General features: G+C 56.1%; 1 protein-coding gene across 6 annotated transcripts in view; it reads left to right on the top strand.

Annotated features, from left to right (window-relative positions):
* Window positions 1–27,118, top strand: part of SRCIN1 (SRC kinase signaling inhibitor 1) — an 81,614-nt gene that overhangs the window by 36,975 nt on the left and 17,521 nt on the right. For 3 of the 6 annotated variants that reach the window (XM_060394865.1, XM_042255904.1, XM_042255903.1), the window contains 16 exons: window positions 3,335–3,530; window positions 4,130–4,328; window positions 4,760–4,853; window positions 5,366–6,216; window positions 7,268–7,360; window positions 7,612–7,655; window positions 7,959–8,146; window positions 9,277–9,452; window positions 15,730–15,860; window positions 15,978–16,125; window positions 16,443–16,689; window positions 17,136–17,370; window positions 19,159–19,313; window positions 19,612–19,764; window positions 20,316–20,438; window positions 22,999–23,865. In XM_060394865.1, the coding sequence (XP_060250848.1) occupies window positions 3,335–3,530; window positions 4,130–4,328; window positions 4,760–4,853; window positions 5,366–6,216; window positions 7,268–7,360; window positions 7,612–7,655; window positions 7,959–8,146; window positions 9,277–9,452; window positions 15,730–15,860; window positions 15,978–16,125; window positions 16,443–16,689; window positions 17,136–17,370; window positions 19,159–19,313; window positions 19,612–19,764; window positions 20,316–20,438; window positions 22,999–23,751 (3,786 nt within the window). In that variant the 3' untranslated portion in view covers window positions 23,752–23,865. Of the gene's footprint in view, window positions 1–3,334; window positions 3,531–4,129; window positions 4,329–4,759; window positions 4,854–5,365; window positions 6,217–7,267; window positions 7,361–7,611; window positions 7,656–7,958; window positions 8,147–9,276; window positions 9,453–15,729; window positions 15,861–15,977; window positions 16,126–16,442; window positions 16,690–17,135; window positions 17,371–19,158; window positions 19,314–19,611; window positions 19,765–20,315; window positions 20,439–22,998; window positions 23,866–24,744; window positions 24,892–27,118 lie in introns of those variants that run through there. The other 3 variants (XM_027974631.3, XM_042255905.2, XM_060394866.1) reach the window with 2 other exon arrangements.

Raw genomic sequence — 27,118 nt, 5'->3', positions numbered from 1 at the left:
TGCACAGCTGGAGATCGGTCTGTGCCCTCCAAGGACATCCTGCTGACCCCTGGGGGAGCACACTCTGGGACCTCCCCATCTTCTTTGGCACCAGAGTTAGAACTGAACCATGTTAGCCTGCTGCTTGCATCCTGGAGTCCCCGGTTCCTCCAATCCTGGGCATCATGACAGGGGGTGGGAGGTATACATTCCACTCTGCCAGTGCCATCTTGCTCCAAACATCTTGTTTGCACGCATCCTCCCAAAGAGAAGTTCTTGAATCAGAGAACCACAGAATTGTAGATTCATGGTGTCAGACATTATAGGCTTTTTGTAGGAAGCAGTACCACATAGTGGTTCAATGCGTGTGGCCGAGGGCCAAACTGCCGGATGGTGAATTCCAGTCTGCTACTAACTAGCTGAGTGACCTGGGCAAGTTACATAAATTCCCTGAGCCTTGGTTTCTCTTCCATAAAATGGAGCAGTATCTACGTCATAGAGTTAATATAAAGTGAAGGGACAAGAGACTGCATGTCCTAAATACAGTGCCTGGCTCATGGGGAGCCTTACCTCGTTAGCTGTTAGCATCATGGATGCTGACATGATTCTCCACTCAGAATCACCTTGGGAACTGTCAAAAACCTTGAACCCCAGGCTCTAACCTCCAGAGATTCAGATTCAGTGAATGTGAGCCCTGGAGAGTGTGTTTTTAAAAGATCCCAAGTGATTCTGCCCCCATCTGTGGACAGCCTTTGGGAACCTCAGATCCTAGTCTGACCACCCCTACTCAAGGTTCCCTGTGCCTGATGTCTGACTAGGAGTCATCAGCTCCTCCCTGGAGCATCTCCAAGGACCAGTGCTCACTGCTTCCCATCTTTGGGAAGCCTTTTCCTATCTTTGCGGAGCTCTGTTTGAATTACTGTTTTGTTCTCTTCCCATCTCCCTTGTAGTCAGGAAGTCCTCCTGGATGTCTCACTTTTTCTCTGCACTGTTGTCCCAGCTCAGGGCTGGAGAGAAGCGCTATTGCACTGTCTCTCTTCTCAAGAGGGTTTTCTACAAAGGCTGTGAGAATGGAATAAGAGCCCAGAAGACCAGGATGGAGACTGGAACTGGTGGGGCAGCGAATGAGGGTGTGTCTTCTCCCAGGGTTCCCTGGGCAAGGGGCTGCCTTCTCAGTCCCTAGGATCCCTACTCCCCTTCATTCTGGCTCCTGTTCCATCTTCTTATTGGCAACTCATTTGTGTCCCCCTGAGGCGCTGTGGCCACCCCCTGCTCTTCATACCCGCTAGCTGCCTCATCTTGCCCTGAATTCTGTAGCCCCTCATCCACACTAGCCTGGCAACCACTGACCTTCCAGTTGCCTGGCAACCTCATGACCACCAGACCAGGCTTGGTTCCCCACACTGTGAGGAAAGAGAAGGGCACAGGCTAGCCCTGGTGATCAGCCTAGAACTGAACTGCAGGCTCCAAAGTCTGGGGTCCAGGTATCCCCCAAGTGGGCCCAGTTCCTACGCAGCCTCCCTCCTCCCCAGATTTGATGCCCACCTACTGATCAAAGCATTATGCTTGAAGCTGGATGCCCACTTATGTCCGCAAATCTGACCTGCAGCATCCCCAAGCTCTGAGGCCACTTTGGGAACCACTGGGCACATTGCTCGTCAGAAGATGCTTTCTCTTTTGAGAGTGCTAATCCGATTGGAACATTAAATTGAGTTAATAGGAAGATGGAGCTGAATTAGGGGTTAATCAGGATTTACGGAAGGAGGGAGCTGAGGAGGAGAATAATTCCTTTTTAGAGATACTTTTACTGTTTGTTTGTTTGTTTTAATTATAAAAATGAGGACTTCCCTGGTGGTACAGTGGTTGAGAATCCACCTTCCATTGCAGGGGACGCAGGTCTGATCCCTAGTTGGGGAACTAAGATCCCGCCTGCTGTAGGGCAAGTAAGCAGGCATGCCGCAACTACTGAGCCCAAGAGCTGTAACTAGAGAGCTCCAAGCGCTGCAGTGACAGATCCCCCATGCTGCAAAGACCCAATGCAGCCAAATAAATAAATATTTTTAAAAGACACTAGCATTATAAAAAATATAAAAATTCTAATTCTAATTGTATAAAGTTGACACAGCCAGGCAAGGTATAAAGTAAAGAGAAAGGTGTGTCTCAGCCCCAAGATAACCAGTGTTAATGGTTTTGAATGATTTGTGGTTGTTAAAAATAGGCAATTTATTTTATTAAAAAAATACAACTGGGCACCATGGTCTTTTTCTTGATAACATATATATGTGATACATCTCATATATATATAATGTTGCATAACAGAATGATGTAGATCTGATTCATTATCTTTCTCCCTTAAATAAATGAGTTTCTGACAGCAACCAGGTTTGAGGGGAGGAGCTGGGGCAGACTGGAAGGAGCTGTGGCTGAATGAGAGCTCCAGCCCTTCAGCCAAAAGTAGATTCTTGAAGTGCAATTGAAATCAGGGTGTCCCCTCTCCTAAAGAGAGGGTAATCGAACTGTCCCTGGGGCAGGGGATGGTCATTGGGTGACACCCTTCCCTAGCCCCAGGCAGATATATAGCTTCAGGACAAGGGCTGCTATGATGAACTGGAGGAGGCCTTTCTGGGCAGCTAGCCAGGCACGTTGGCCATGTGGCAGCACGTTCCATGCAGGGAGGGGCTGAGGCCTGGCACTTAGGCCATGTGCTTGTGTGGGCTGTGATGTGGGCTGCATGTACTAGGCAGGTAGTCTGAGACTGGGGTCCAACTGGTTTGGGGGGTTTTGGGGTGGTTCTTCCAGTCACCGTAGGTCCAGGACATTGTCCCCAGCTCTGTGAGGCACCATGCCTCCCAGAACTGGGATCCTGGGGTCCCTAGCTCTCTGCTTCCTTCCTGGACCCTGTTTCCCACCCCACCCCACCCCTCTGAACTCCATGAAGGATAAATTCATCACTCACAAAACCGCCGCTTAATTAATGTCTGGAACTAATGCCCCAATTTGCTCAACGATTCTGCTGCTCACCTCGGTGACAAATTTGTGTTGTTGTTCTTTGGAAGCTTAAAATAGCAGGCGTGCCCATGGCTCCCTGCTCAGATGGTTTCTTGTCTGGCTTCCCAGGGTGCCTGAGTCCTCTGCCCAGTCCTTACCTGCTGGGTGTCCTGGGGAGACCAAGGCCCCAAGAGTTTGGGGAACTCTCCTGCAACCACACAAGTCTGAAATCCAGGAGACCCTCCTGTGTGTGTGTGTGTGTGTGTTTCTCGCTGGCTGGCTGGGGCTCCCCAGGCTGGGATGGGGGCAGTGGGCAGAGCAAAAGGGGCTCATGCCTGGTTTCTCTCGCCCCACCCCATCCTTGCAGACCCGCAGCTCACGCCACACTCAGGGAGCCCAGCCTGGGCTGGCCGACCAAGCGGCCAAGCTGTCGTACGCCTCAGCCGAGTCACTGGAGACCATGTCAGAGGCCGAGCTCCCCCTAGGCTTCAGTAGGATGAACCGCTTCCGACAAAGCCTGCCCCTCTCCCGCTCAGCCAGCCAGACCAAGCTGCGCTCACCAGGTACTGCCTGTCCATCTTCCCTCCTGGCCACTGGCTCCTCGCTCTGCTCTGCTCATCCCGGCATCCTCCCCTTCTCCTTGACCGCTTCGTCTCTACTCAACCACCTTTCTAGGAAGACTCTGGCTCCCCTCCCCCACCCCATCTTCCCGCCCACCCCTCCTCCTCCAATCTCCTCCCTTCAGGGCCTCTCCCTCCTCAGCTGCTCTCTCACCCGCCTTCTCCACCTCTCTTCCTCACTTCTCTCTGCCTCCGCACCCCCTTCCCTGTCCCTCTCTCCCTCTCTAAGCCTCCCCTCTCCCACCCCCTTCAGCGGCCCCCCTTTCCTTCATTCCCCGCTTCCTTCATCTCTCCCCCTCACTCTCAGTTTCTGCCCCAACTGCTCCGGCCCGAAATTCCATTTCCTCGTCTGGACTCCAACCTGCCTGGGGTGCCTTGAGAGGCCAGCAGCATGAGGAGTGCCTGGGTGCACCTGCACTCCGGGGCGGCGTCCGGCCTCAGACCCTGCCTCTGCGGGACCAGCGGGACTCCCGGAGGCTCCCCGAGCCGCCGGCGTGGTGGCGGTGGCGGCCCCGACACCAAGGGTGGCGTCTCCTTTGCAGGGGTGCTGTTCCTGCAATTCGGGGAGGAGACTCGGCGCGTGCACATCACGCACGAGGTTAGCAGCCTGGACACGCTGCACGCACTCATCGCGCACATGTTCCCGCAGAAGCTCACCATGGGCATGCTGAAGTCGCCCAACACAGCCATCCTTATCAAAGATGAGGCTCGCAACGTCTTCTACGAGCTGGAGGACGTCCGGTGGGCGTGGCCCCGGGGGGAATGGGGTGGGCTCCCCGTTACTCCTCCTCCGATGGGGGCTCGAAGCCACAGGTCATTACCCAGCCGCCTCCTCACCTAGCCTCAGCCCTTTTCCCCTCTTCTCCCGGAGCCCTACCGCCCCGCCCCTTCTTCGGTCATCTCGGGCCCCACTGCCTTCCCTTTAATTCATCCACCCCTGCTGGTTGGCCTTGGCTTGAGCTAAACTGAAAACAGTTCGTGAGGCCGAGGTAAACGGGGTAGAAGATGCTGGTTGTGTGTTGATGGCAGGCAGCCTGAGATCCGCTGAGTAAGGAGTTAAGGGTTTGGAGCTCGCGGCCCCTCTTGCCACCCCTCTCCCTTTTGCCTGGAGGTGCCCCCTCTCATCGCAGGGCTGGGGGATGGTGACCCTCTGCACCCCTTCCTCCCCCTAGGGACATCCAGGATCGCAGTATTATCAAAATCTACAGGAAGGAGCCACTCTACGCCGCTTTTCCTGGCTCACACCTCACCAACGGGGACCTTCGGGTATGGCTGGGGTGGCCCAGGGCATGGGGGAGGCTGGGCAGATGGGTCCAGGAGCAGAGTCTAGCCACTTGTCACCAGGGACCAGGGACAGCTTTGGAGAAGGGAACGTGGAGGCAGAGGATGGCCTTCGTTAATTGTGGAGTCCTGGAGGTGTCCCTCGCCTCATCTGCCACTTTTCCCTCTGGTCAGATCAGGATTTCTCAAATCTGCCTCTAAATATCCTAGGAGACAGCTCTCAGGAACCACCCCTTCCTTCTTTGCTTTCCATCCCCCACCATGGGGTGAGCTGGAGGTTGCTCTTCTCTCTGGTGCCTGGCCCTCTACTTCTTCTTCCGTCCTGGGAGCCCAGATGGGAAAGGGGTCGAAGATGCAGCAGGAGGGTGGGAAGGCAGAGAACAGAAGGGACTTCCTCAGCGTCTGGTTGGGGCGGGGAGCTGCTGACTCCTTAAACAGGAGGCAAGGGATCCCCTTTGTGACCGGCTCGTGGGGTTCTGGGATTGTCTTCTGCACAGAGAGAGATGGTGTATGCGTCGCGGGAGTCGTCGCCCACTCGGCGCCTCAACAACCTGTCGCCGGCGCCACACCTGGCCTCAGGCTCGCCGCCGCCGGGGCTACCATCAGGGCTGCCTTCGGGCTCGCCGTCGCGCTCGCGCCTCTCGTACGCCGGGGGGCGCCCGCCCTCCTACGCCGGCAGCCCGGTGCACCACGCGGCTGAGCGGCTGGGAGGCGCCCCCGCCGCCCCGGGCGTCAGCCCGAGCCCCAGCGCCATCCTGGAGCGGCGCGATGTGAAGCCGGACGAGGACCTGGCGGGCAAGGCGGGCGGCATGGTGCTGGTGAAGGGCGAGGGCCTCTACGCCGACCCCTACGGGCTGCTCCACGAAGGCCGCCTGAGCCTGGCCGCGGCCGCCGGCGACCCGTTCGCCTACCCGGGCGCCGGTGGCCTGTACAAGCGCGGCTCGGTACGCTCGCTCAGCACCTACTCGGCCGCCGCGCTGCAGTCCGACCTGGAGGACTCGCTGTACAAGGCGGCGGGCGGCGGCCCGCTCTACGGCGACGGCTTCGGCTTCCGCCTGCCGCCCTCGTCGCCGCAGAAGCTGGCCGACGTGACCGCGCCCCCCGGTGGGCCCCCGCCGCCGCACAGCCCCTACTCGGGGCCGCCCAGCCGCGGCTCGCCGGTGCGCCAGTCCTTCCGCAAAGACTCGGGCTCCTCGTCGGTCTTCGCCGAGAGCCCCGGAGGCAAGACCCGCAGCACCGGGGGCTCCTCGACGGCCGGAGCGCCCCCTCCCGAGCTCTTCCCCGGGCCTGGGGAGCGCCCGCTTGTTGGGTTCGGGCCGCCTGCGCCAGCCAAGGACACAGAAACCAGGTGAGGGAGGGAGCTAGCGAGGCTCGGGGCTGCGCGGCGGGGAGAGGGGGCACGGCAGAATCCGTGGCAGACGGGGCTGTGTCTGAGACCCGGGAGTCCTAGACCCGGAGTATTCTTGCGGGGTCACCAGAGTATCTTGGCTGCGGCAGGGCAAGCACAGGACAGACATTTCATCTGCCAGCCCCAAGGGATGGATGAGAGGGCCCCAGACAAGGGGCCTGGAGACCTGGATTTGCATCTGGTCCCTGAGCCTTAGTTTCCCCAATTCGAGTTGAGGCTGAAGAACTCTTTATTTAATGCCTTTCCTGCTCAGGCACCAAACGTGCCGCCATGAGAGCTGTCCAGCACAAGGCCGGCTGAAGTCCACTGGGGAGGGGGTGCTTTTAAGAAGTGGGGATGAGAAGGGCACATTTCTTTAAGTAGCCTCTGAGTTGGGGAACTCTTGCCTATCATCCAGCTTATTGCTAAGGGTGCAAGGCTGGAGGAGGTAACCATGGCACTGACCTGCCCCCCTCTGCCCTCAAGCAGCACCACTGAGAGGTGAGGAGAAATGACACATTCACATAGCTTTCTTGTGGCCTGTGTGCCAGGCACTGCACTGGGCACTGTTTATGCCAAGTTGGGCAAACCCAGCTCCTGCCCTGTCTAGTGGGGGAGACACAGTAAAAGAAAAAAATAGTTCTTCCCTTGGTAGGGTGTACTTCTAAGGCAGTTGGGTACTCTGGGATGACTTCAGAGAAGAGGTAGGGAGAAGGGCATGCCTAGCAGGAGGCATACATGTGCAGAGGTCCAGAGAGGCCTGGGTGGGGCCCATTAGGGAGCTAGTGATGAGAGATGAGCCTGGAGAGGGAGAGGGTGACTGTCAAATGGGGAAGGGCATTTCCATTGTTATGTGTGTGGGAGGGGCGTGGACTTGATCCTTAGGTGTTGAGGCCCTTTGAATTGTCTGTGTGCTGGTGGTTCTCTAATTATCAGTCTTAGGAGAGGGGGGCTGGGCAGGAGGGACCCCATGCCCAGAGATGGGGTTGATCAAGGCTACCATCTTCCCTAGGGAGCGCATGGAGGCCATGGAGAAGCAAATTGCCAGCCTCACAGGCCTGGTGCAGAGTGCCCTACTGCGAGGTTCGGAGCCTGAGACCCCCAGGTGAGGTTCTTTTCCCAACACCGCTGCCAAAGGCCTGTGGTTGGGGCAAGAGGAAGGGAAAGTGAGCAGCAAGAGCCCTGGGCTCAGCTCTCCCCATGTCTCATCATGGTGCCTGGGGTGAATCCTTCCCTTCTCGGGGGCTCCATCCTGAGGCCAGGGGACTGGAGGAGTTTATGTTAAAGTCTTACCCAGCTTTGACGGTCTGGGGCCAGCCTGGACCCCGTGATGGCTATCTTTTCCCTGTACCACAGTGAGAAGATTGAAGGCTCCAATGGAGCAGCCACCCCCTCAGCACGTGAGTGGCCCTTTCTCCCTCCCCCAGAGGTCCTTGCCCTCTCTTAGCCTCTCTGGTCTTCTAGTCGGTAAAGGGGCTACGTCACCAGGCTTCAGTGGGTAAATGAGTAGTCACCTTAGCCCAAGATGTCTCACCTGGTGCTTTGCTCCCCTCAGAAAGGCTGGCCACTGGTTGGGGCAGGGAGCCAGAGCCATGCTTCTCCCTGGCTACTGTGTGGGGCCACGAGTGGGAGAGAACTTACCCCGATCTCTCCCAGCTCACGGTTTATTCCCTTTCTCCCATCTTTGTGGTCCCTGTCTGCAGCCTGCGGGTCAGGCAGCCGGAGCAGCGGGGCCACCCCAGTGTCCGGCCCTCCCCCGCCTCCGGCCAGCAGCACCCCTGCGGGGCAGCCCACTGCCATCAACCGTTTGCAGATGCAGCTGCACCTGCGTGGCCTGCAAAACAGCACGAATGACCTGCGCAGCCAGCTTCAGCAATTGCGAAAGCTCCAGGTACCACCGCCTCTCCGGGGCCCCGCCCCCTCAAACCCCGCCCTACCAGAACCCACCTACTTGCCGAAACTCCTTCCCAAGTCTGCCCCGTCCCGAGTCCGGTTTACTGGGCTGCTCTCCGAAACCTTCGTCGAACTCCCGTCACCTCGCTGAATCTCTATTCCCTCACCAAGCCACCACCCCTGGCCCGTGTCCCCCTTGGCGTGCCCTCTTTCCTTTACCCTGAATCCTTCCCGCCCTCCTGGAGCCCTAGCCTACCCCACTGAGCCCCCTCCTCCTGTCAGTATCCCTCAGGGCAGTCCCAGCCCCTTCCCTTCTCCCATTCTTTCCCCCTTCTCCTCCCTTGGGCGGAAGGCTTTCCCCCAGATCCCCTCAGCGCTACCTTCCTAAGCCCACACAGCCCTCCCCAGCCTACTCTGCTTGGCAGATGGTCCTACCAGTCAGGAGCTTGGCATCCATGTGCCCTCTCCTCGAGAGTGCCCCGGGGCCCATCAGGTGAGAATAATGAATAGAGACAGGTTGGAGAAGGGGCAGAGAGTTGCCATCTGGGCAATGGGTAAGATGTCGGCTACCGCCCCCCCCCCCCGCCCCCGCCTCAACTCGGCCTTAGAACTAGGTTCAAGTGTTAGTTATGTTCCGGTCCCAGCCAAGGAAACTCTGTCAAACCACAGTGCTTGAGTCCTTCATCGAAGCCACAGCCATGCAGTCCCACGGTGGGCAGGGCCCTGTTAGGGTCATCTCTTGCCCTCAAATATCCCTTACCCCATTCTCCGGCCTCTATATTTCCCCAGAAACCTTGTCCTCTTCCCCCGACCCCTTCGCTGCAGCTAACTGCCACAGCGAAGCAGCCGCACCTTCTGCACTGCCCAACTTGGCACTCCTGTCTCCCTCCACCATCCCCAAGCCATTCTCCTCCTGCCTCTATGCTTCCCCAGAAAGTAACCCTCGGCCTGTAACCCCTACCACCCTACCCTTTCGCTGCTGCTCACGGCCACAGCCGAGCAGCAGTATCGTCCATGGAGTTCGCCCCGTGGTCGGGCTGTCCTCTGCCCGCCTCCTCCCAGCCCTCTCCCCGCAGCGCGCCTCCATTCTTTCACACCCCCATCCACCGGCCCATCTGCGTCCCGCAGCTACAGAACCTGGAGTCTCTGCGCGCGCTGTTGAAGGGCACGGAGGCGGAGCTGAGCATGCGCGTGTCGGAGGCGGCGCGGCGGCAGGAGGACCCGCTGCAGCGGCAGCGCACCCTGGTGGAGGAGGAGCGGCTGCGCTACCTCAACGACGAGGAGCTCATTACCCAGCAGCTCAAGTGAGGCTGGGCGCAGCGGCTGCGGGGAGGGCTGGGAGTGCCGCCTCGCTGGCCCGCAACCTGGGATAACGGGGAGGCGCAACTCCCTTCTTTCTGACTCCCAGGTGACGTGGCTCTGTTCTGAAGCCTGGTTTTCATCTCCTCTGTGGTCTGATGTCTCTGTGACCCACAAACCTTTGACCATTTGGCAGGAGTCCTATTTTCTTTTGTTCTGGCTTGATGCCTGCTTTTGCTGTGGTCTTACTCCCTAATGGTCCAAGGTCCGGCTTCCCCGTGGCCTGCAGGCTTACTCTCATGTTTCCAGATGCCCGATTTCACTTCTGTCCTCTGCCTGCTTTCGTTCTGGCCTGTGATCCTTGCATACTGATCCTCGAATAGAGTGTTCCGGTGGGCCCGCTTGGTCACGGTAGCCACCCTCACCAGCTCTTAGACCAGATGTAGCCAAGGAGAACCCTCCTCCTCCCACTGCCGCTGAAACAGGGCTCCAGGAGTAGAGAACACCCCGCCCCCAAAGACTTAGACATGCAAGGGTTAACAGAAGACAGTCCTCTGATCCAAATTTAGTAAATAGCTGTCTGGCCAAGATTCCATTGTCTGGCACCGATGCAAGGAGAGGCTGCCTTCCGCTGTCCGCTGTCCGTCCACTGAGTGAGCAGTCCCAGCCCCCTGCAGCTTTCCCTGGTCAGTCCCTGGGTCTGAGACAGAGGCCCTGCTCCTTCGCCTGGTCTCCCTCTTGGCAGCACAGGGCATGAGGGGCCGAGCTCCAGCTCCAGCTCTGAGCAGCTGGGCCATCAGAGCAGTTTCTGCCCTTCTCTGTGCTTCAGCTTCATCACCTGTGCCCAAGGTTAAGCTTTTCACAATTCTTTCCAGAGGGGGCTTTGGCTTCTACGGGTCAATGACTCAGACCCAAAGAAGACTGCTCAGAGGAACCCAGCTTCCTCACCAAAGTCATAATTGGCTGTATCACTTGCAAGGGGCTCCTTGAGAAGGGTCCCTGCTCCTCAGCCTAGAGCCCATACAGCCTGGAGGTCCATGTTCATTTCAGTGACGCACAGGGCAAGATTCCCATGACCCCTTGTGGTTGAAATGAAAGAAGGGGACATCTCACTTGGAAATAAGCTGGTGTGGCAGTCAACTGCATCACCCGTGCTGTGAAAGCTGAGTGACAGCTCCGGTCAGATCTCCAAGTAGACGGATGGCTACCACCACCTCCCCCCCCTCACCCAGGGAATTCCATTTACCTAACATACCTGTCCTCTTTTCCCCCTTTTTTATTCAGCACAGAGGAACTGGATTGGAATTTTCAAAGGGAACTTTACTGAGACATTAAAGAAAAATAAAAGGAAATATAAAAGTACAGAGGAGGCAGGAAGGATGAAAGAATGTATTTATGCTCTTGTCATATGGGTGTCTGGTCCTCAGCTTCCTGGGGCCTCAGTTCTCCAGGAATACACAGTCTCCCTATGGGTTGCCCTGCTATCAAACCCATCGCTCTGACTGCTCACTTTAGAGAGCTTGGGAGCTGATACATTGCTTCCGGCAGGATTCTCCATCTACTTCGAAGGTGGCTTTTGGGGTGGAATCTGGACTGGGCTGCACACCGGTGCTGCAGTGGCTTTGGCTTGACCAGGAGGGGCCTCCTTGCCTAGTTTCCATAGCCTCCCCGGGCACTGGATGGCCTGCTGGCCCATCCTTTCCCCTGTCCTAGCTCACCAGCCTCTGTCCACTTCCTTGGCTTCACTCTACCCCTTCCTTTTGCCCTGGCATCTTGCTGGAAGTTACAGCTGGTTCTGTGCTCCGCTCAGCTTGGTTTATTCACCTGTAGCTCTAGCCAAGCGCGTTGTTTAGATGTTGCCCTTAGAGGCAGCCTCCGCTGACTGAGACTTTTGGCCTTTGCAGTGTAACATGGCCCAGCCCAGCACCAACTTTATAGGCATGTATGTGACCTGTTATTCACACGGGGCCCCATGCTTGTGAGGGTCCGTACTTGGTTCAGTGCTCTACGGTCATTATCTTGAAATTCTTAATTTTTATACCAGGGGCAAAATCTTTATTTTGCTTTGGGCCACCTCACATTTTGTAGTTGGTTCTGCCCTGGTCCTCACCTCTCAAGTGTTTCAGAACTAAACCTGGGTCTGGAAGACCCCACCACTTTCTGATCCCAATGTCTAGACTTGCTCTGATTTGGATTTTCTTGCAGAGCCTGCTCAGGTTATGGGCCCCCAAACTTTTGCAGATTGTACCATAGGAAGACTGAGGTGCTAATTGAGCCTAAGGGGGGCCTCGTGGCTTTCCTCCCTGCAGTCACTCAGGGACCCAGCCTAATGCCTTCCAATAAGGCACGTCTTCAATGTGCCTTCCAAGATTACCCACAGGGTCTCTGTCTTTCAGCCAACAGGAAGGGGAAGTGAGTGCGGAGGAGCCTACATGGGAGGATTTTAGGGAGCCAGACCTGGAAACAGCATGTACCACTTCCATTCATATTCCATTGGCTAGACCTTATTTGAATGGCACTTCTACATGCAAAGGAGGCTGGGGAATGTAGTTTAGTATCCAAGCTACTTGTTGTTTAGTTGCTAAGTTGTGTCTGACTCTTTGTAACCCCATATGCAGTACATCAGGTTTCTCTGTCTTTCACCATCTCCTGGAGTTTGCTCAAACTCATGTCCACTGAGTCAGTGATGCCATCCAACCATCTCATCCTCTGTTGTCCCCTTCCCCTCCTGACCTCAATCTTCCCCAGCATCAGGGCCTCTTCCATTGAGTAGGCTCTTTACATCAGGTGGCCAAAAGATTGGAGCTTCAACTTCAGCATCAGTCCTTCCAATGAATATTCAGGATTGATTTCCTTTAGGATTGACTGGTTTGATCTCCTTGCAGTCTAAAGGACTCTCAAGAGTCTTCTCCAACACCACAGTTCAAAAGCATCAATTCTTCCATGCTTAGCCTTCTTTATGGTTCAGCTCTCACATCCATATGTGACTACTGGAAAAACCATAGCTTTGAGTATATGGACCTTTGTTGGCAAAGTAATGTCTCTGTTTTTAAATATGCTGTCTAGGTTTGTCAGAGCTTTTCTTCCAAGGAGCAAGCATCTTTTAATTTTGTGGCTGCAGTCACCATCCACAGTGATTTTGGAGCCAAGAAAATAAAGTCTGTCACTGTTTCCACTTTTTCTCCGTCTATTTGCCATGAAGTGATGGGACCAGGTGCCATGATCTTAGTTTTATGAATGTTGAGTTTTAAACCAGCTTTTTCACTCTCTATCAAGAGATTCCCTGATAGCTCAGCTGGTAAAGAATCCACCTTCAATGTGGAAAACCTGGATTTGGTCCCTGGGTTGGGAAGATACTCTGGAGAAAGGAAAGGCTACCCACTCCAGTATTCTGCCCTGGAGAATTCTATGGACTGTATAGTCCATGGGGTCGCAGAGAGTCGGACGCGACTGAGTTGACTTTCACCTTTCACGGTCCTCTCTTAACCTCATCAAGAGGCTCTTGACTTTCTGCCATTAGTGTGGTGTCATCTGCATACCTGAGGTTGTTGATATTTCTCTCAGAAATCTTGATTCCAGCTTGTGATTCACCCAGCCCAGCATTTTACATGATGTATACTCTGCAAGTAAGTTAAATAATAAGTGGGGTGACAGTATACAGCCTGATGTACTCCTTTCCCGATGTTGAACCAATCCATTGTTTCATGTCCAGTTCTAACTGTTGCTTCTTGGCCTGCATACAGGTTTCTCAGGAGACAGGTCAGGTGGTCTGGTATTCCCATCTCTTTAAGAATTTTCCACAGTTTGTTGTGATCCACCCAGTCAAAGGCTTTAGTGTAGTTAATGAAGTAGAAGTAGATTTTTTTTTTTTAATTCCTTTGCTTTTTCTATAATGCAGTGGATGCTGGCAGTTTGATCTCTGGTTCCTCTGCCTTTTATCTGGAAGTTCTCGGTTCATATACTGTTGAAGTCTAGCTTGAAGGATTTTGAGCATAACTTTGCTAGCATGTGAAATGAAGCCAATCATACAGCAGTTTGAACATTCTTTGGCATTGTCTTTCTTTGGAATTAGAGTGAAAACTGACCTTTCCCAGTCCTGTGGCCACTGCTGAGTTTTCCAAATTTGCTGGCATATTGATTGCAGCACTTTAACAGCATCATCTTTTAGAATTTGAAATAGTTCAGCTGGAGCTATTTGTTCCACTAGCTTTGTTCATAGTAATGCTTCCTAAGACCCACTTGACTTTGCACTCCAGGGTATCTGGCTCTAGGTGAGTGCCCACACTATCGTGGTTATCTGGGTCATTAAGCCTTTTATGTATAATTCTTCTGTGTATTCTCACCACCTCTTGTTAATCTCTTTTACTTCTGTTAGGTCTTTGCTGTTTCTGTCTTTTATTGTGTCCATCTTTGTATGAAATGTCCCTTTGGTATCTCGAGTTTTCTTGAAGAGATCTCTAGTCTTTCCCATTCTATTGTTTTCCTCTATTTCTTACTCTGAGCTACTATTTGTATGTAAACTGGAGGTAACAATGGTTCCCACTCCCAGGATTTGTTGTGAGGATAAAGTGAGGGGCTGAATGTGCGCCTGGCATGCTGTAGGCACTTAGTACAAGATACCTCTTTAACTGGTAGTGCTGACACACAGGATTTTGGCCTTGGCTCCAGTGTGGTCTGTTTTTTCACCCACTAGTTGGATGAAGATATATAAAGCATGCTGATAAGATTTGCTGATGACACAGAGCTTTGAGGGGGAGCAAATCTGTTGGATGGTAGAACTGAGATTCAAAAGTTGTTCCTTCCTGGAGTGTTGAGCTGAAATCCAGCAGATGGGATTTGACAGGAATGTATGTGATGTCCTGCATGTGGGTCAGGGATATCAGTGACTCAGATGCAGGACTGGGATGACCTACCTGGGCAGTAATTCCTTCTTTCACTTATTCATTCCTTCCATAATTTCTTACCAGACCTCTGTTCTGCTCCAGGCACCCTGCCAGGTGCTGGGAATCAGAGCGGAATCAGAAAGACAGGGTATCTTATTTTCTGCCTAGAACTGCTTAGCCCAGCAAACAGGAGCTCCAGGCAGGAAGCAGACCCCCAACACCAAGTGTAAGGGGAGAGTTTCCCACTGGGACCGGAGGATGAGTGGGAGTTAGTCACACGTGTGTGTGGGGGGTGGGGAGGTGGTGGTAATGGAGTGTTCTGGGTAGAGGAAATGGCATCATAGAAGTCCAGGGAGAGGGACTTTCCTGGTGGTCCAGTGGATAAGGTCCACGCTCCCAATGGAGGGGGCCTGGGTTTGATCCTTGGTCAAGGCAACTAAGCCTGCGTGCCACAGTGGAGACCTAGCATGGCAAACAGCAAGAATGACCAACAGGGAGAGCAGCACATACAAGGACCTCAGAGAAATTCTGGATGGTTCGAAACAGAAGCAAACCAGATGGGGAGGAAATGGTTGTGGCTAGAGAGGAAATAAGAGCAGCTCCCAGGGACTGACCCCATGCATTAGCTCATTTAATTGCTTTTCAGCTCATTTAATCCTCATAGTGGCCCCAGGAGGGAGGAACTCTTACCATCCCCATTTTTGGGGGATAAGGAAGCTGAGATCTGGAGACAGTCGGTAACTTCTCCAAGATCTCTTCTGCATCACGCAGAGTGCAGGTTGGAATGTGGATCTGTCTGACTCCAGACCCAAATTTTCAGCTACTACCCCCATGCCCTTTGTGGCTGCACTTAAAGAGTTTGGATTTTACCCTCAGAATGTCGGGATCCATTTCGGGTTCAACACAGGCGGTGGTGACTTGGTCTGATTTACATTTCAGAAAGATGTAGGGTGTTAAAATGACACAAGCTCAGCATAAGCCATCTGAAAATAGGAAGCAGCTTTGTCATTGAGGAAAGAGGCTGTGTCTGGATCATTTGAGAAAAGGTGGACGCCTCCCCAAAAAGCACACACACCTGCCTCCAGTTCTTTGAAAAGCTGCCAATTTCTCTGCTGTGTCCTTGGCTAATGAGAATCAGAGGGTGTGAATCCTAGGAAGGGAGATTCTGGCTGATACTGCCAAAGATGAGAACTTCAACACGAGGACCTGGGGCACCTGTTACGGAGTGCTTCTGAAGTCTCATCTCTGAGGTCTGGCTTTCTGATTTTACCTGGGCTTGTGGCCTGGTGGATGGCTTTTAATTTTGATCTGACCAGCGGCCTGATTTGTTTCCAGCTGTTCAGTTTCAAGGGGCTGGGCTGGGGCCTGAGGGGCTGAAAAGGTCTTTCTGTGACTGCAGTGACCTGGAGAGGTCGGTGGAGAAGATCCAGAGGGATGTGTCCCACAACCACCGACTGGTGCCTGGGCCCGAGCTGGAAGAGAAGGCGCTGGTGCTGAAGCAGCTCGGGGAGACACTGACCGAGCTCAAGGGTGAGCCTGGGGGCACCCCCAGCCCCACCCCAGGCATGGCACCCCCACCCCACTGCCTGTCCTCCCCACTGTCCAGAGCTGCTCCCTCCTCCCGCTCACTCCTCCCCTTCGCCTCAGCTCACTTCCCAGGCCTGCAGAGCAAGATGCGGGTAGTGCTGCGTGTGGAGGTGGAGGCGGTGAAGTTCCTGAAGGAGGAGCCCCAGCGCCTGGATGGGCTACTCAAGCGGTGCCGGGGGGTCACGGACACCCTGGCCCAGATCCGAAGGTCATTCTATCCCTGACCTCCTATCTCTGACCTGCGATTTCCCATGGGGTCACACACCGGGCCCAGATCCCTTATCCCGACTCCCCACAGAGGTCAGCGGTGTGCTGACTGGCTCTGCACTTTGACCTGTGACCCCTTGCATGTTGCAGGCTTGGCGCTCCCATTTCCCAGATGCAGTCACCCCTCCCCAGGCCCTTCCATCTGTCCTGCAAGATCCCAGAGCCCCCCTCACACCTTGCCTCCCCCATGCCAGGCTTCCTTCCCAGGGAGCCACGACCCTGCTGACCTCACAGCTGTCCCCAACTCTCCCACCCCAGGCAAGTGGACGAGGGTGTGTGGCCACCCCCCAGCAACCTCCTGAGTCAGTCCCCTAAGAAGATGACGGCCGAGACGGACTTCAACAAGAGCTTAGACTTCGAAATGCCACCCCCTAGCCCTCCGCTGAACCTCCACGAGCTGAGTGGGCCAACTGAGGGGGCCCCTCCAGCCCCCAAGGCGGGCAACCCCACCAAAGGCCTGGACGCTCCTGGCAAGAGAAGCGTGGACAAGGCTGTGTCTGTTGAGGTGCTGGGCCCGGGATGGGGGGGCCGGAGCTAGGCTCACACATTCTTACCACCGACCTACGCTGGCCAGTGCCGACACGTGGGGACTTGTTCCTGGGGGACAGGGGAATCTGAGAAGCATACTGAGGGTGACATCAGTCCTGCTAGGCAGGAAAGCATATCATAAACCTATGATAATCAAGGCAGTACGGGGTTAGCACAAGAAAAGATTATGTGCTCAATGAAACAGAATAGAATGTCTAAAAGCAGGTCTAAATTTCTCCTGAGAGTACTTGGTTATGAAGTGGCATTCCAGGCTCGCAGCAAAGGCATGTAATACTCAAGAGAAGCCCGAGGCTCGGATCAAATGGGAGGCTTCCTTTGCATTCCTTGCATGTGTGACTGAGGCCCCAGAAGTCCAGGAGCAGGGCAGCTGCTTCAGTGCTGACTGTTGGCCCTCCTCTCAAGGCTGCTGAGCGGGACTGGGAGGAGAAGCGGGCAGCCCTGACCCAGTACAGCGCCAAGGACATCAACCGGCTGCTGGAGGAGACCCAGGCGGAGCTGCTGAAGGCCATCCCTGACCTAGACTGTGCGAGCAAGGCCCACCCAGGCCAAGCCCCCACCCCGGACCACAAACCCCCCAAGACCCCCCATGGCCAGAAGGCAGCCCCCCGGACGGAGCCCAGTGGGAGGAGAGGTTCAGGTACGGGGCAGGTAGGGGGTTGCAAAGAGCCCAGAGGAGGGGAGCCCCAGCCTCAGGAACTCTCAGGTGGATGAGGGAGGTGCTTGGGAGTGAAAATCTTTGTGGGTGGGCTATTAGAGAAGGACGGTGCTGGCCTGCCCCTTGGCCACTCGGGAGACCGAGATGGACGGGATAGTGCTGGACCGCATGCAGGGATTCCCCACAACTGCTGAGGGTCACACTGGGAGGATGAGAAAGCTCATCCAGAGGGGCGTCCCCCTGCACGTTTTGTCCAAGCATGTGTGCCAGGAGCCAGGCTGTGCTGAGATGGGGTGCAGCCCTGAGTGATGTAGACGGGGTTCCGGTGCTCCCCAAGCCTGTGAGCTCACAGGGGAAGCAGAAGCCCAAGTAGGAAACGGCAGTTGTCACTCACTCATTTATTCGTTCTTGCCACCTGTATATTTGTTAAGTGCCCACTGTGTGCTAGGGCTTTCCAGGTGGCGCTAGTGGTAAAGAACCTGCCTGCCAGTGCAGAAGACATAGGAGGTACAGGTTCTATCCCTGGGTCGAGAAGATCCCCTGGAGAAGGGCATGGCAACCTACGCCAGTATTCTTACCTGGAGAATCCCACAGATAGAGGAGCTTGGCGGGCTACCGTCTGTAGGGTTGCAAAGAGTCAGACACGATTGAAGTGACTTAGTATGCACGCACACATGGGCTAGGTGCTGGGGATAAGGAGATGACTACTTTCAAGGAGCTTGAAATGTAGTAGGAGAATAATACTAACATCTGTGTTTATCAGGCACTTACTGTGTGGCAAAAACAGCCCCAAGTGCTTTCTATGTATTAATGTTTATAATTTTGCAACAAGTCCAGGAGGTGGATACAGTAATTATTCCCATTTTACAGATGAGGACCCTAAGGCTCCATGTGGTTAAGTAATCTGTCCCAGGCCATACCCAGTGTGTAAACCAGAAATAGGAGGCAGCTGCTAAATGCTGTTCTACAGGAGACCCTGAGAGGGCAGGAAGTCCTTCCCATGGGAGGGGGCTTTTCACTGGAGTCTTGCATTTCCCTGACCAGTGAGAGAGGGCATTCCAGGGAGAAACATCATGTACCAATGCCTGGAGGTATGTGTTTGGTGTTGCTCAGCTGGGTCCAGGCCCGAGAGTAGCAAGCAGAGCTAAAGCTGAAAGGTTGGCAGGCACAGAGGCTGGGGGTTGTGGGGAATCACTGGGGGATCAAAGGGCGAGGAATGTCAGGCTTGAGTGACTTTTCTGCAGATTGCCCAGGAAATAGCCCCAAGGAAGAACTGGGAGCAGGGAGAGCCTGGTGGGCAGGGTCAGACTCTTGCAATGGTACTAACTACTCTCTCTTGATGGAGGAAGGATGAAGATCTGTGCCAGGGCAGAGCTGAGGGGTGGGCGGGAAAGTGGTGGATTAGAGTAGTGATTCTCAAACTTGAATGTTCATGTGAAATCACCCAGGATCTGCTGGCATGTGGATTCTGACTCAGCATCTTGGGGTGGGGCCTGAGCTTCTGCATTTCCAACAAGCTCCAGGTGCTGCCAGTGCTGTTGTTCCCTGGACCAGGCTTTGAGTAGAAGGGATGAGTGCTGTAAGCGGAAGAGTGAAGGGCTTGGGGCTGGATTGCACGGGGACGTAGGAGAGGAGGAGAGGGCCTGTGTCCTTTCCCTGAGATTTGCCCTCTCCTCCTCCCTGGAGGAGGAAGCCAGGTTTACCCTAACCTTGGAGTCAGATGTGGTGCACAGACTCCAGGGCTGACCCCAGCCCCTTGGCTGCCTGCAGATGAGCTGACAGTGCCCCGATACCGCACCGAGAAGCCCTCCAAGTCCCCACCACCGCCCCCGCCCCGCCGGAGCTTCCCCTCCTCCCATGGCCTGACCACCACACGCACTGGAGAGGTCGTGGTCACCAGCAAGAAGGATTCGGCCTTCATCAAGGTACCACCCCCAACCTTGGCTAGGGGACAGGTACATAGGGTTGAGTGGGAGGGATGCCTGAGAGGACCTCTGGAGACCCTCTGGAGTGGCCCTCTCTCTCAGAGGAAGTGGAAGGGAAGAAAGGAGGCTGGCTGGTGGCGACTCTGCTGCTGGCTTGTGCTTCCTCCCTGGGAAGGGGCCAGGCAGATAATGCGGAGCTAGGTGGGCAGGTGGGATATGGTCTGGAAGGGATAGGACCTAAGAGGTGAGCTGGCTGGAGGCAGACAGAGCCTGGCCTAATGAGACCCGGGCCTTGCAGAAGGCCGAGTCCGAGGAGCTGGAGGTGCAGAAGCCCCAGGTGAAGCTGCGCCGGACTGTGTCCGAGGTGGCCCGCCCGGCCTCCACGCCCCCAATCATGGCCTCTGCCATCAAGGATGAGGATGATGAGGACCGCATCATCGCAGAGCTGGAGGTGGGTCAGGGGTCCCCACGTCATCAGCCAGGCGTCCCCCCTTTCCCTACCATGTGAATCTCAGGGTGGGGTGCTCAGGCTAGGATGAGGGGCTGGATTCCCAGCTCCCCACTGAGGCTGGTTCTGGATTCTGTCCTTCTTGCCCCAGTTTCTTCTCCACTGTACAATGGGGGAGGGGGTGTAAGTTCCTCCCTGCATGTTTGAGTTTTTTATTGCAGTCTCTGAGACCCTCTACTGCCCAGACACCTCCTCTGCTCTGCAACCCCACTCCCTAGTATTCTGAGAACGAAGCTCTAACAATCTCCATCCATGTGCCTTGAGCCCCTCTCAGTGCTGTGAGTCCCCCAGGCTCAAGTGTTCTCAGCGCCCCTCCCCGAGAGGCTGGAGACCTGGACCACCAGGGCCTCTGGGAAGAGGTGAATCGCAGGGCAGAGTAACCAGTGGCCGTGATGAGGGGCCAAGGAGTGAGGCTAGGGTCCCCGTGCCCACCCAGGCCACCCCTCCTTCCTGTACCCCCTCCTCCAAACCTGCCCCCACCTTCTGCTCCCCAGGTGTTTGAGAGAAGCTCAGTGTCTCCCCTCCCCCCCACGCCCCGCCGCCAGCTGATCCCCACCTTGCTGTCCCCCCCGGACCTGGGCCCCCCCAGGGGCTCAGCCCCGGGCCCCACATGGAAGGTAACGGGCTGCCCCCCACCTCTCACAGCGCTCTCTCTGCCTGTGCCTCCACGCTTCCTCTCCTCACTTCTCACGCTAACCCGCCAGAATGTGTCACTTGCCCAAGTCCCGCCACTGCCACAGCCTCACCCCGCGGACCACCCCTCCCCGCTCCCAGGACGGGAGCATCACCCTTCCTTCCCTCTCGAGACTCCAGCAGCCTGGCATCTGGTGGCCCCTTGGGTCTGCATTTCCTTACAGGCTTGATTCCGAGCCTGGTCCCTGGTGGTTTGGGTATTTCATTCTGATCCACAGCCAGAGTTTTAGGTCTGGCTCGAAGCCCAGGGTCTGCCTGGGTCCAATTTTGGAGTTTGGATCTTGCTTGCTACATGACTTTAGGCCCAACTCAAAACCTGACTTCATCTTGAACTCTTGCCTAGTACCTGCCCCCATCTCCCCACTCTGCTGCCTGTGCCAGGCGGGGGCTCTGTTTCTCCCCTTAGAATCTATGCCTTGTGCCCGGGGCCAGGACACTCAGGAGGAAGGCTCATTTACAGCCTCTCTCCCCACCCCATGGCCCCACCTGGTCAGAGAGCTTGGAATGGAAGAAATCCATGCGCTTCCTTGGCTGCTGGTTCTGTCTTTCAGCATTGGGAAGTTCTACCTTCACTCTAACTTCAGTCCTTGCTGCTGTCCTGCTGCACTTATTTCCTTTTTATTCCTTGTTGGGAATTTGCGGGTAACCTACTGTCTGCATCCCAGGGGACTTGCTTGGGGAGGGGGAGTCGGGGGGCAGTGGTCTGAGCATCTCTCCTTCTGCCCAGTCAGGTTGGAGCAGGAGGGCCTGTGGTCTGGGGAAGCACACACCTGGTCACCTGTCTTGTGTGGCTCTCTGGGCCCACAGTGCTGGCTTTCACCTGATCTCTAGCCTGGCTTGAGGCCTGGTTGTGCTTTGGCTCCCTGGCGGGGGGAGCAGATGGGCAGTGAACAGGTAGACAGGCTGTCTGCTGGGCAGAGGATGGGCATGGAGCAGTCCAAGGAGCCGTCTGGGGGTGAGCGGTGTGGCAGGGCTGCACTGGGCCGGCTGTGCCCTCAGCACCTGGGCATGCTGCACCCAGCCATTACTCCTTTCTGGCCCTGGAAGCTCCTGAAGGGGCCCAGCGGGCAGAGCCCCTCCACTGGCCCTTCGGGCTGGCTGCCCCCTGCATCCGGCGCCGGCAGGCAGTGGAGCCGGGTGGGCGTGGGCCGCCCTCACTGACTTCCCACTCTGCACCTCCCACATCCAGGTAAGCAGGCGGCAGAGTTGGGTGGGTTCCCTTGGGAGGGGGGCTGGGGGTCCCTGCTGCCCCCCACAAATCTCCCCATGGCTCATTTTAGTGGCAAGAGCACTGGACTTGGAGTCAGACTTCCTGGGTTCAAGTCCTGGCTCTGCCACTAGCTAGCTGTGGGTAAGTGACCTTGAGTAAATTACAGGACACCCCCTCACACACCTGTTTCCTCATCTGTAAAGTGGTGAAAATAGTAGCCATTTCATGGGGAACAGAAAGGATTAAAGATGAAGGCATATGTGGCAGTTCCTGGTATAAGACTCCGCTCAGAGATCAGAGTTCACTCAGCTGTGGTAGGGGTGACTGGGGGCCTCTCTCTGTGCCCCCGTAAAAGCCAGAGCCAGGGACGCTCATACAGAGGCGGGTGCTCTAGCTTTGCCCAACCTGGAGCAGCAGAGGACTTGGCCGAGCCCTGCCCACTGTGGCTGTGAAGCCCTCAGAGAAAGCTCCAGAAGCAGGGTGGGGGGACGAGGAATCTCTGGCCTAAGATGAGGATGTCAGACCTGTTCTCTGAGGTCAGAGGCCAACACCTGGTCTCCACCCTCATGGGGCTGCGGGTCTTGGACATTCAGTTCTATGTAACGAATAGTTAACATCTATCAAACACTTACACCGTGCCAGGCACTGTTCCAAGCACATGCCCACGTGAGCTCATTTCATCCTCCACCAGCCCTGTGTCATTGTTACCCCATCGCACAGATGGGCAAACTCCTGGCAGTAACCATGAGACCTGCTCCCAGAATTTAACATGGCTGCTGAGAAGTAAACATATATAGTGGGACTTCCCAGGTGGTGCTAGTGGTAAAGAACCCACCTACCAATGCAGGAAACATAAGAAGCTCAGGTTCAGTCCCTGGGTCGGGAATATCCCGGGGAGGAGGGCATGGCAACCCACTCCAGTGTTCTCGCCTGGAGAATCCTCACAGACAGAGGAGCCTGGCGGGCTACCAGTCCATAGGGCCGTAAAGAGTCGAACACAACTGAAGTGACTTAGCACGCACGCATCTGTGCTTCTAAGTAAATTGGCATCTTTGCCAGGAGGTGGAGACGATAGGGTGTGGTGAAAAGAGGCCTGAGTTCTAGTCCAGCGTTGCCTCTAGCTTGCTGGGTGAACTCAGTCGGGACCCTCCCCTGCCTCAGTTTCCCCGTCTGCAACAGGAAGGGACTGGGCTCACCCACATGCACCCCCCTCCCAACGCGGGGGTGTTTGGTTACAGGAATCACACCCTTCCTCATCTCTCTTCTCCCTTCAGGCTGTTGCAGACCCGAGGCCCTTCTCTGTCCCCCGGATCGTCTTGACGGAATGTGCCCCCAACCCTCCTTCCCCACCAGAGACCAGGCTTGAGGAACCTGGGCTTAGAACAACCCCCACCCCACGGCCCCGGACCCTGGCCAGCGGCCTCCTGGGCCGGGATAATCCACCGGCCCCGCCAGGGATGGTGGCTGTGGTTTCCCAGGCCTGGAACAGCCCGATGCTAGAGAAGGAAGGGGCGGCCCTGAAGACACTGGTGACAGGGGACTGCAGCCCAGAAAGGGGAGGAGCCGGGATCCCCAGTCCTTTGGGACCTGCCCCAGAGCGGACCCAAGAACCCTCCACTGCGGAGATGCCCCCAGAGGAGACCCGTAAGGACTCTGGCCGCCACACACCCCCCTGCAGTGGGGAGTGCAAGGCTCAGCGCGCTGCCATCACCCAGCGGACAGACAGCCTGCAGGAGACACTCCGGGAGCTGGAAGCCACTCTGAGCCAGATGGGCCTGGCCTCTGCCACGGGGCCCCCTGGCAGCCCCCCACCTCTGCCCCCTGGTCCCCAGGTGGCTGCCTGCCGCTCCAGTCTCTCTGTCTTCAGAGCTGGAGGGAGTTGGGTGCTGCAGGAGCACCACGCCAGTCCCCCTCCTCCTTCTAGCCTCTCTCAGCCCCGCCGCCCTCCGGGAGCCTGGTGCCAGGCTGAGTTTGCAAGCAGAGCCCCTGGCAGGCTGGGAAGCTGGCTTGCCCGGGGATCAGCCTAACCAGCGCTGGTGGGGACCAGGGACTCTCCCCTTTGCTCTGTATCTGTAAACCAACAAATAAAGTTCTTTCCCCCCTTTTCTATCCCCACACTCCCCTCCTCCTCTCCTGTCTGACTTTCTCTGTCTCTGTGGTTTCTCTGCCTGCGCTTCTGGATCCCCAAAGCCCTTCTGGGCGAGCCTGGTCCCTGGAGTTGTTCAAGGGGGCTGGACTGGTCCATCTCTAGGGAGACTTCACCCCTATCCTCCCATTCAAAGGAAAATGTGGGCCTGGGGCTACCAATCCTACTTTGTTGGCAATTATAAAGACCCCTGGGCTTTCCTAATAGCGCAGTTGGTAAAGAATCCACCTGCAACGCAAGAGACCCGGGTTCGATTCCTTGGTCGGGAAGATCTGCTGGCCAAGGGATAGGCTACCCACTCCTGTATTCTTAGGCTTCCCTTGTGGCTCAGTTGGTAAAGAATCCGCCTGCAATGCAGGAGACCTGGATTCAATCCCTGGGTTGGGAAGATCCCCTAGAGAAGGGAAAGGCTACCCACTCCAGTATTCTGGCCTGGGGAATTCCATGGACAGTATAGTCCTTGGGGTCGCAAAGAGTCGGCCACAACTGGGCGACTTTCACTTTCACTTTCATAAAGACCTGTCTCCCAAATTTCGGGTATGTTCTCCAGGGCCCAGGATGGAGCCCCTTGCCAGGAGTGGGAATGATGCCAGGGACCCTTACTTTAAAAACCATTCCCCCAGAAGGGCACCAGCTGCCGCTGGGCCACTCAAGGAAACCACAAAAGAGCTCTCACTTGGGAGTTCTGGGAATCTGACTGGGGTTCTGACCTCTCCCCTGCGGGGAAGCCTTAACCCTGACCTCAGAGAGTGGGCCTGAGTCCTGGATGGGGGTATGAAGCCGGGGAGGGTTCTCCAGGTCTCAGAGGGTCTACTGTACCTAGGAAGCCTGTGTGATCCCATCTCCAGCTCTGACCCTGTTCCTCTCCGTGCAGAGCGGCGGTGGTAGCGTGCCCCCCATGAAGGTGGTGACTCCAGGGGCCTCTCGGCTGAAGGCGGCCCAGGGCCAGGCAGGCAGCCCCGACAAAGGCAAGCATGGCAAGCAGAGGGCCGAGTACATGAGGATCCAGGCCCAGCAGCAGGTAAGCCTGGGCGCCTCGGGGGCGGGGCCGCGGCCCCACGCAGCCCCCACCCCCTACCTCACCTCCAGCCTCCAGCCGTGCTGTGCACTCCTGCTGGGCGCTGGCTGTCTCCCGCCAGTATTCCTGTGCCCACCATCCTGTGGCTGTCCAGGGAGGTCCTGCCGGTCAGGACTACCCCACTGGTCCCTCAAACCTTTTTCTCCTTCCTCTCTCAGTACCTCTCTGAGAACATAGCCAGATCACTGATCACTCCTCTATGCAGAAGGCCCCTCACTCAGGGCCAGAGAGGACCATCTCCCCAGCTGCTCCTGGATAAGGCAGAGTGAGCGGACCCCAATGCCTGGGCCCTTCTAAGGCCGGTGCCCTGGGGTGGGGGAGGGGGCTTTGTTCCTGGTCTTCCTGCCACTCCTCCCCCTCCTCTGCCTCCTTCCTTCTGCGCTCAGGTCCCACCTGCTCCTTGGCCCTCTCAACTCAGCCTCCCTCTTGGTTTTTTAGGCCACCTCCCAACTGAGGGAGAAACCGGTTTTGCATCCCCTTTTCAGTCCTGTGCTTGGGTTGTAGCGGGGTGCATAGGAGTGGTGAGGGTGCTGTACCCTCTTTCAGATTAAAGGATGGTATGTAGAGGTGGCAGCCTCACCCATGGCCCACCTGTGGCCTGATCAGAAGATGCAGGGTGGTCCCCGGGCCTAGATGTCAGGAAAGACCTTTAGTTCACTCATGTGGTTCAGTATTTCCAAGCAGCTCCTGTATTCTAAGTGCTGGGTGGGAGTGGGGGAAGGAAATGTCCAGATGCTATGACTTGAAGAAGGTTCTAGGCTCAGAGGCAGGAGGTTAGAGATGGGTAAATCCAGTCACCTCCTTGTCAGACCAGGGGACAGCTCAGAAAAGGAAGGGAACTTCCCAAGAGCCCACAGCAAGATGGCATCAGAGCCAGGACTGGGACCCCAGAATCTCAAAGCTTTTCCCACCACACGGCTCTGCAGCCGCCTTGGGCACACAGGCCCACTTGTTCTCAGAGTCCAGTGGAGACGGGCCAGCCAGGCCCCTCACTAGCTCCCTGCTGGCCCGCTGTCTTCCTCGCGGGTCCGCAGACGCACCCCAGCTCTTCTTGATGTCACCACCGTGTTCTCTTGCCCTGTCCAGGCTGGTCTCTCCTCAGGGTCTAGAACAGCAGCTGACATTCTGCCAGACACACGTTGGTTAGCCCACAGCACACTCCCCACTCTGAGGAAGGGCCTTGTTATCCCCACTTGACAGATGAGGAAACTGAGGCTTTAACTAAGGTCACACGGCTGACACGTGGTGGAGGGGGTTTCAAATCCAGACTGTCTGACACTCCACCTCTCACCCTCCACCCCCCAACCCCTCTACCCTGGCACACACTGCCTCAGTCTCTTCAGCGGGCATCTCCCTCCTCTGTAATCAGGATCCCCATCTCGACTCCCGACTCCCCCGGCACCCAGCTCCTCTGCCTGCTGCCCTGTCTCCTGCCCCTCCAGTCACTTCCATCGCCTCTCCTGCGTTCATTCCTCGGCCCGGGCCCACTCCGAGCTTCACGCCTGGGCTGGGCTAGGTCTCCAGTGGCCTCTTCACACCACAGTCTGCCCACCTCTCTGCAGCGTGTTGAGCATGCAATCTGCCCCCCACACACTGGGGGCCATGGGACCCTCCTCCTCTTAGCATCCCCCTCCCTTGTCAGCCCTCTCCCGCCTCCTGGCTCCTTTCTGGGAGACTCTCCTGTGCCCACCTCTTCACTCCTCTGTGCCCACCTTCCTCCTCAGCTTCTTCTCACACCACACACTCCTCTCCTTGGGCACCAGCTGCCATCTCTTCTGGCCCAGGTCTCTCTTCTGAGCTCAAGCCTGCCCCCTTGCTCTCCCCTCGGGAAAGTCACCGGCCCCAGGCATCCACCCATGCCCCAATTGAGTCTCCTGAGCTACCCCCTCCCTCAGGGATGCCGTGGTTCTCTCTTCCCACATGACTGGTCTGGCTGTATCTCTCTCCCTTTCACTTCTCTAGTAAATGCTTTCTCTTTAAGAAAAAGCATCTTTTCTCTAATGAAGTATTGCGTTTCTTGTAGAGATGTTTTAGTAAAGAGACATCATAAAGAGGCAGAGAAACAAATCAGCCAGTGCGTCAGTACCCGGTGCAAGCCTTCCTGAGGTTTCCCTGCAAATTCTGTGACCTCTCTCCTATCCTCCCAGACCTGCGTGGTGAGGAGGGTTAT

Source organism: Ovis aries, chromosome 11 (genome assembly GCF_016772045.2).
Source record: "Ovis aries strain OAR_USU_Benz2616 breed Rambouillet chromosome 11, ARS-UI_Ramb_v3.0, whole genome shotgun sequence".
In the NCBI taxonomy this organism is placed as follows: Eukaryota; Metazoa; Chordata; class Mammalia; order Artiodactyla; family Bovidae; genus Ovis; species Ovis aries.
Note: the sequence above shows the minus strand (reverse complement) of the source record. Positions and strands in the feature narration are given on the sequence as shown.